The sequence below is a fragment of the Eutrema salsugineum genome, unplaced genomic scaffold (genome assembly GCF_000478725.1).
Source record: "Eutrema salsugineum unplaced genomic scaffold, Eutsalg1_0 scaffold_1, whole genome shotgun sequence".
Lineage (NCBI taxonomy): Eukaryota > Viridiplantae > Streptophyta > Magnoliopsida > Brassicales > Brassicaceae > Eutrema > Eutrema salsugineum.
This window is the reverse complement of record NW_006256909.1, coordinates 4536784-4543494: the sequence shown is the minus strand read 5'-3', so window position 1 is coordinate 4543494 and position 6711 is coordinate 4536784. Positions and strand designations below refer to the sequence as shown.

Genomic DNA, 6711 nt, shown 5'->3' with positions numbered 1-6711 from the left:
AAATGCAGGACCGAGATCCCGGGCTACACACTGGAAACAAACAGTCATGTACCTAGAAGATGTGTTAACCATATGTGAGGGTGAGACAATCACTGGAAGCATGTCCGTTTCGTATAACAAGAAGAATCCTCGTGACGTTGACATAAAACTAAGCTATTCTTTAGATGGCCAACATTCCAAGATCTCAAAAACTCAACACTACAAAATGCGCTGAGCTTCTCTCAAAAGAAGCAGAACTTCAAGTCTACAGCTGAAACTGAGACGCATTTCTCAAATTTGTGATTTTAATTTTTGTATTTTTTTTCCAGTTTTGCAACATTCCCTTTGCTTCACTACGCAACATTTGTTTTTTTCTGAGTTAAATTTATGATTTTTCACTAAACCATCACATTGTATGTTATTTCTTCTGTTACAAGAACTGATGTCTCAACACATTCTCTTAAAAAGATCATAGACACTAAAAGAAATCTACAAAAAGCACTGTGAAGAAGAAGAGTACATTAAAAACTAAAAACAGAACTGGTCCAAACTGTTTTCTATAGCTCAGATTTTCCGGATTTAGGTTTCTTTGAAGAAGACGATTTAAGTCCTTTCCACCATCTCCGAACCCGGTTCGACACTTTCTGCGCATGTCTCTTCAGAACCTCACCTTTCTTCTTGATTTCCTTAGTAATTGTCTTCTTCCATTCGTCCTTTTTATCCTCTTTCTCTGTCAAAACTTTTCCCTGAAACCAACAATACCATAACAAGTGTATTAGACAAAAGAGTGAAAGATCTTGGTTTCTACTTCTTATTCTTTATCAAAGTTTAAGCCAAAGATCTGAAAACAGAAACTTCTTATGTACCAAGTTCTTGGGAAACTTTTCATCGTCTTCCTCATCTTCATCATCGTCGCCATCTTCATCTTCAGTACCGAATTTCCCCAAGTTATCTTTATACTTCTCTATATCGTCTCTAGAGTATACCTTCATGCCAGGTGCTCCTGGCATACCCTGAAGGAACAAAATAACAGTCAATCAGAGTTAGACTAAGATCATTCCGTTGATATGTTTAGCTTCATAATATGGGGACAACAATTGATCGAAGTCATCAAAGATCACCTGCATAGATCTCAATATCTTGTCCATTTCAGCATCCTTCGATGGTTTTGCAACAAATGGTTCTCCAGGAACCCGATCCTGGACCAAAGATAAAGGGACACTTATCACAAAAAGTTTCTGTCTTTTCGTCCAATTGTCAACTACACAGTAACTAAGACTCACGGACTCAAATCACCGAGGATCCACATTTCAATTTCAAAAAACGGATGGTCTTTGGATAGATTATATGGTTTCCAAGAAAGTGCCATAGGAAGTTACCTTGGGAACAGGAGGCGGGTTCTTGCTACAAGCATCGGTCAGGTCTTTGCATAGATGATTTACCAGTGAAACAAGATCAGGCTTTGACTTGTATATAAACTCTGCAACATCGGTGTCTGAGTAACCAATGACCTGAAAACACACAAAGAGATAAAAACCACTTACCCTCTTAATGCTACAAAAAAATGCAAATCAAATTGTACTAATAGCTGAAAGATCACAAAAGTGCTCACCTTTTGACAAGCAGCCTCTATCGTCTTGCACTCAGAATTGCACATCCCTTCTTCTTGTTGTTCAACCAGCTACGAAACCAATTCAAAAGAATCAAACTTTTGAGAGAGTCAAGAGATACCCACCATTGCGATATTACAACAAATGTACAAGTTTCCACTTAATTCAACCCCTAAATTACCAAAATATTTCTTCCTAAGCTACAAGAGAATAATCTTGGATCAAACAAGTAGGAGAGAGACAGAGAAATATCTATTACCTGAAGCTTATCGCCTTTCTCCACAATGTCAATCTTGAGTATCCAATCAGCTTCCTCTTTCTTCAAGTTGCAGACATTTTCAGCTATCTCAATGATCTCATACTCCGAGATCTAGCATTTGTTTTCCACCCAAAAATCTCAGTGATCAGTAACACACCAAACAGAAAACAAAATAGAAAGATCACTGATTTCATAGCAAAATTCTACCTTCTTGGGCGAGATCTGCTCTTGCTTCTCCTTCACTAGCTGGTGTAGCCGCGAGGCTAGTTTCTCGCAAACCTGACACTTTATGTACGGAACATCCTCCTTTCTCGGCGTCGACGACGGTTTCTTCGCGCCATCGGAGACAGGTAATAACGCCGACGAAGCTAGAAGAGCTAATGTTACAGCTATCAGAACTCGATTCATCTCCACCGTTGAATGAAACAGACAGAAACTCTCTCGCTCTTAAAATCAGTGAAAGTTTGAGACTTTAATCAAACTTATTAATATATAAGAGATCGATCATATGGGTTTTACGATTTCTTTGCCGAGAAATGTGGGTTTTTGATTTCCTTTGCCGTGTTGTTGAAGTGGAATCGATGTTACGCCTGTTAACGTGTTTCGTGCAATCTTATTGGCTATTCGATTGCTGACACGAAATGGAGCCCACTAAATGGGCCTGAGGAAAGACATTAGGCCCATCATTTAATCTGATTCGATGGCTCAAATGTAATTTGAAGGGATGAATAAGATCCATTCTGTCTTTTACGACAGGAACATAATTCAAGTGACGGATCGGCCAATTAGGAAAGACGACCAGAGAAGAGGAGAAGTGATTGCAGTGATCGTGATTATATTCGTGATTATATTCGATTTTGACCTTCAACATTGACGGCAAGAAGCAAGCTCCGGCGTTGCGTTTAACTAGAGAAATGGCCGGGATCGTGATTATATTCGATTTTGATCGGACTTTGATCGACGGAGATAGTGACAATTGGGTTGTAACACAAATGGGACTCTCAGAGATCTTCCATCAGCTCCGCTTCACTTTACCATGGAATCGCCTTATGGTATTTCATATATCAACGATAAACTCGATATAACTTGAAAGCCATTTCTATGATTTAGTGTCTTCGTTTCTTGAATTTTTGTTTTTGTTTTTTTTTTGTTTTTTGGGACTTGATTGTGGAAAGGACAGGATGATGACGGAGCTGCATTCACAAGGGAGATCGATTGAGGACATCGAAGCTTGCTTGAGAAAAATGCCAATTGATTCTCAGATTATTGAAGCTATAAAATCAGCCAAGTCTTTAGGGTATGAACTATGGCGTTTTATATTTTAGTGTCTGCACACTTATTAGCTCACTTAGATAGATATGGTGAGCTTCGTCTTCTAGTTTGGCTGAGTGTTAATTTTGCAAATGCAGATGTGATCTGAAGATTGTGAGTGATGCAAACCAGTTTTTCATTGAGAAGATACTAGAGCAGCATAAGTTGTTGGACTGCTTCTCAGAAATTTACACAAATCCAATCTCTGTTGATGAAAATGGAAAGTTGCAGATTTTACCGTACCATGGTGCTGCATCGCCTCCACATAACTGCAATCTCTGCCCTTCAAATCTATGCAAGGTACTACTATATATTTTTTGTAATCTATATAGCCTGCCTCCATGTCTGTCTACCTAGTTAGACTTGCAATTTTATTGTTCTCAAACTTGGATGTTTATTAGAATTTGGAATTAGTCTTGAGTCCTTGAGCTGAAAAATCTTGGCTTCTAAAGCGAGTTGCATTTGGTGGAACTGGATTCAATTTTGACTTGTGAATGTTGATTTTGTTCCTCAGGGTCTGGTAATGGACCATATACGTGCTTCTTCTCCCAACGATCAAATCACAAGAAGGTTTATCTACCTTGGAGATGGAGGAGGTGACTTCTGCCCGACTTTGAAGCTGAGAGAGTGTGATTGTGTGATGCCGAGAACGAATTATCCGCTTTGGAAGCGGATTTCAGATAATTCGTCACTGATCAAAGCAGAAGTCATGGAATGGAGCAATGCTGAGGAACTACAGAGAATCCTTATGCAACTTGTCAGCACAACAACAAAGGAAGATTCATAAACAGTACCTCTTTTGAAACAGCGCCATATTGGATTGTTTGTTATAGTCAAAAGTGTTTCGAATTGTTCTTCTCCACTTGACTGATTTGGGCATTGTTTTCTGTCATGGTGATGGAAATTAATTGCTACCATCGTTTAAATCAAAGCTACTATACCAATAAAATCTTATGAAAATGAAGGATTTTGTTTTTCAATTTATATTTGGTGCCAAAAAGATGAAAGTTGTTGTTTTGAAAAATTTCATAAAATTTAGAACAACGTCAAAATAGTACTTTGAAAGAAAATCTTAAATTGTTAGCACACTTCAAAATAAACTATGAAATTTATACAAATGAATAAATGCTAAAGAGCGAATATATTATATAATTGATTCTATCAAATTCTTCATAAATAGCTTTACCAAATGAATATAAAACCCAGGCGCGTTGATATAACGTGCTCAATCCTTGGGCGCGTGTGAAAATGTTTTTTTTTTTTTTTCTCGTTTAACTTTCTTTGAGGCATTTCGTCGAACACAGCATGTATGAAATCGAAGTTGTTTGTGTTTGCTCTACTTAGCCCGCCATGAATTCTCTCCTTAAAGCACGCGAGAGGGTCTTCTCTCCTCTCATCAGTTCCTCTATCCGTAGTCTATCCTCTAGTCTCTCCTGTAAATCTTCATATCTCTCTCTTTCCGCTTCTGCTCATGTGAGCATATGATTAGCAGAGTTTATTATATCTCTATTCTATTTGTGTGGCTTGGAGCAGATTCTCATGAAGTTGCGAGAGATTCTCAAGTCTTTATACACCCGAGTGCTGTCGTCCACCCAAGTGCTGTGATTGGGAAGGTTTGGTTTGTTTTGTGACATTTCTTGTTCTTGCCATCAAACTACTATAACAAAACCTTCAAAATTGGGTGAATTTTGATCTTGTTGCAAAATTAGATTGGGTGTAAACTCCTTCTCTGATCATCTTTAAGAGTAGAATAACTAAACACTCACAAAGTAATGTTTTTTAGCTTTACGTAACTGGATGTTATAATTAGTAGAACAGGATGAATTTGATGGATCCTGGCCAAAGTGTGATGCTTTGTTTAAGAATTGGGCAAGTTAGACTTTCCTTAGACTAATTTTGTTTCCTCTTTTTCTAACAGGGAGTTTCAGTTGGTCCATACTGTACAGTTGGCTCTTCAGTGAAGCTAGGCGATGGCTGCAAACTCTATCCTTGTAGCCATATCTTTGGAAATACAGAGTTGGGGGATTCTTGTGTTCTGATGACGTAAATCCCTTTGATCTCTTAGATTATCGTCCCTAATATAACATGTTTTCTCTGTTCTTTTTCTTTATATCGATTGATCTTCGCTATGTATCTGCCTTGAATTTTCGTCAGCCAGTGGTGCTGTTGTTGGCGATGAGCTTCCTGGTTATACTGTCATAGGAGGCAATAACATTATCGGTCACCACGCCGTGGTTGGTGTTAAATGCCAAGACTTGAAGTACAAGGTGTGTGAGAGAGACGATATCTTGTTGCCTCTTTTGATTGTTATCGTCCTAATCTCGCCCTGATTAGGGAGTAGATACTGATATCCGTCAAGAATTCATGCTCTGTTTTTCTTGTTTTAGCATGGGGATGAGTGCTTTCTTTGCATCGGTAACAACAATGAAATTAGGGAGTTCTGTTCGATTCACAGGTCATCAAAGTCTAGTGACAAAACGGTAAGCAACTGCTCATTGACCAATATGATTGAAGGTTTTGAGATGATTTCCCGTGTTTTGAGCTCTAACTTTCATTTGTTTGAATAGGTTATTGGCGACAACAATCTAATCATGGGATCTTGTCATATCGCTCACGACTGCAAGATTGGTGACCGCAACATATTTGCCAACAATACGCTTCTTGCGGGCCATGTGATTGTAGAAGTAAGATCTTTCTGGTGTGTATACTCTAAACCTGGATTTCGCAGCATGGTTTCATTTGGTTTATGTTGTGAATGCAGGACTATACACACACAGCAGGAGCCACGGTGATCCACCAGTTCTGTCATATTGGCTCTTTCGCTTTCATTGGTGGTGGTTCTGTGGTATACTTTCATCTCATACTCTTAGTTCCGCCCAAAATTCTTAGTAGATACTCACTAGTGCGATTGTATATAGGTTTCACAAGATGTTCCAAAGTACATGATGGTGACTGGGGAAAGAGCTGAACTTCGAGGTTTGAATCTGGAGGGACTTAGACGAAATGGATTTACCATGTCCGAGGTTTGTAGTGTGTCAAAATGTTAAGCCTTTTGAAGTAAGAAGCTGTATATCACTTTCAAATGTTACTCATGTCTTTTTTCTTGGCATTGGTAGATGAAAAGCCTGAGAGCAGCCTATCGTAAGATATTCATGTCTACGGAAACGGTCCCCTTAAGTCTTGATGAGCGTCTCACAAAGATGGTACGTGTTATCAGTTATCACTCAAAAGTCTCTCTTCACTGTCTCAGGCTTGTTACTGCTCAACTCTTTCCATACTGTATTTGATGCTTAATGCAGGAACAGAACCAAGAGCTGTACAGTATTCCTGCGGTTGGTGCCATGTTGCAGTCAATCCGAGATTCTTTCGCAGAAGGTCGTCGTGGGATATGCAAGTTCAGATATTGGCTCAATTCTTGAGTTCACAGCTTAGAGACTTAGATTAGGCATTCATTGCTCAACAATGGCACAACACCATATCTCTCAAGGAATTTGTAATAGTCTTAGCTTTTACCAAGTGTTATCAACATTGTGTTCCTTTAAATTACTTGCA

The 6711-nt window shown here is 38.8% G+C and overlaps 4 protein-coding genes across 5 annotated transcripts in view; 3 read left to right on the top strand and 1 right to left on the bottom strand.

Annotated features, from left to right (window-relative positions):
- Window positions 1-446, top strand: part of LOC18028181 (protein arginine N-methyltransferase 1.1) — a 2367-nt gene extending 1921 nt beyond the window's left edge. The window contains exon 8 of the mRNA XM_024148841.1: window positions 1-446. This exon is cut by the window's left edge and continues 167 nt beyond it. Within this exon, the coding sequence (XP_024004609.1) occupies window positions 1-214 (214 nt within the window). The 3' untranslated portion in view covers window positions 215-446.
- On the bottom strand, window positions 371-2402 carry LOC18028180. Its single transcript, XM_006412770.2, has 7 exons — window positions 2056-2402; window positions 1849-1959; window positions 1592-1660; window positions 1359-1490; window positions 1101-1178; window positions 846-992; window positions 371-725 (listed from the first exon to the last, which is right to left on the bottom strand). Exons 1-7 carry the CDS (start codon window positions 2254-2256, stop codon window positions 537-539), a joined length of 927 nt encoding a protein of 308 aa, XP_006412833.1. The 5' UTR covers window positions 2257-2402; the 3' UTR covers window positions 371-536.
- A 206-nt stretch (window positions 2403-2608) lies between these two features.
- Window positions 2609-4103, top strand: LOC18028179 (thiamine phosphate phosphatase-like protein). Of its 2 annotated transcripts, none has more exons than XM_024148843.1 (4): window positions 2609-2900; window positions 3029-3145; window positions 3258-3459; window positions 3674-4103. In XM_024148843.1, the coding sequence occupies exons 2-4, from the start codon at window positions 3030-3032 to the stop codon at window positions 3944-3946; spliced, it is 591 nt and encodes a 196-aa protein (XP_024004611.1). In that variant the 5' UTR covers window positions 2609-2900; window position 3029; the 3' UTR covers window positions 3947-4103. The 2 variants fall into 2 exon arrangements, with proteins under 2 accessions (XP_024004611.1, XP_006412831.1); XM_006412768.2 differs by having other exon boundaries at window positions 2615-2900; window positions 3024-3145.
- A 383-nt stretch (window positions 4104-4486) lies between these two features.
- LOC18028178 (probable acyl-[acyl-carrier-protein]--UDP-N-acetylglucosamine O-acyltransferase, mitochondrial) lies at window positions 4487-6666 on the top strand. Its single transcript, XM_024148842.1, has 10 exons — window positions 4487-4594; window positions 4693-4772; window positions 5078-5202; window positions 5318-5426; window positions 5547-5639; window positions 5727-5843; window positions 5921-6004; window positions 6078-6182; window positions 6276-6362; window positions 6459-6666. Exons 1-10 carry the CDS (start codon window positions 4510-4512, stop codon window positions 6576-6578), a joined length of 1005 nt encoding a protein of 334 aa, XP_024004610.1. The 5' UTR covers window positions 4487-4509; the 3' UTR covers window positions 6579-6666.
- The last annotated feature ends 45 nt before the right edge of the window (window positions 6667-6711 follow it).

Coding starts and splice junctions, on each gene's coding strand:
- LOC18028180 (XM_006412770.2), bottom strand. CDS start 2,256: ATGAATCGAGTTCTGATAGCTGTAACATTAGCTCTTCTAGCTTCGTCG. Junction 1,960..2,055: donor AGCAGATCTCGCCCAAGAAG/GTAGAATTTTGC, acceptor AACAAATGCTAG/ATCTCGGAGTATGAGATCAT. Junction 1,661..1,848: donor AGAAAGGCGATAAGCTTCAG/GTAATAGATATT, acceptor TTGGTTTCGTAG/CTGGTTGAACAACAAGAAGA.
- LOC18028179 (XM_006412768.2), top strand. CDS start 2,763: ATGGCCGGGATCGTGATTATATTCGATTTTGATCGGACTTTGATCGAC. Junction 2,901..3,023: donor TACCATGGAATCGCCTTATG/GTATTTCATATA, acceptor GATTGTGGAAAG/GACAGGATGATGACGGAGCT. Junction 3,460..3,673: donor GCCCTTCAAATCTATGCAAG/GTACTACTATAT, acceptor TTTGTTCCTCAG/GGTCTGGTAATGGACCATAT.
- LOC18028178 (XM_024148842.1), top strand. CDS start 4,510: ATGAATTCTCTCCTTAAAGCACGCGAGAGGGTCTTCTCTCCTCTCATC. Junction 4,773..5,077: donor CAAGTGCTGTGATTGGGAAG/GTTTGGTTTGTT, acceptor TTTTTCTAACAG/GGAGTTTCAGTTGGTCCATA. Junction 6,363..6,458: donor ATGAGCGTCTCACAAAGATG/GTACGTGTTATC, acceptor TGCTTAATGCAG/GAACAGAACCAAGAGCTGTA.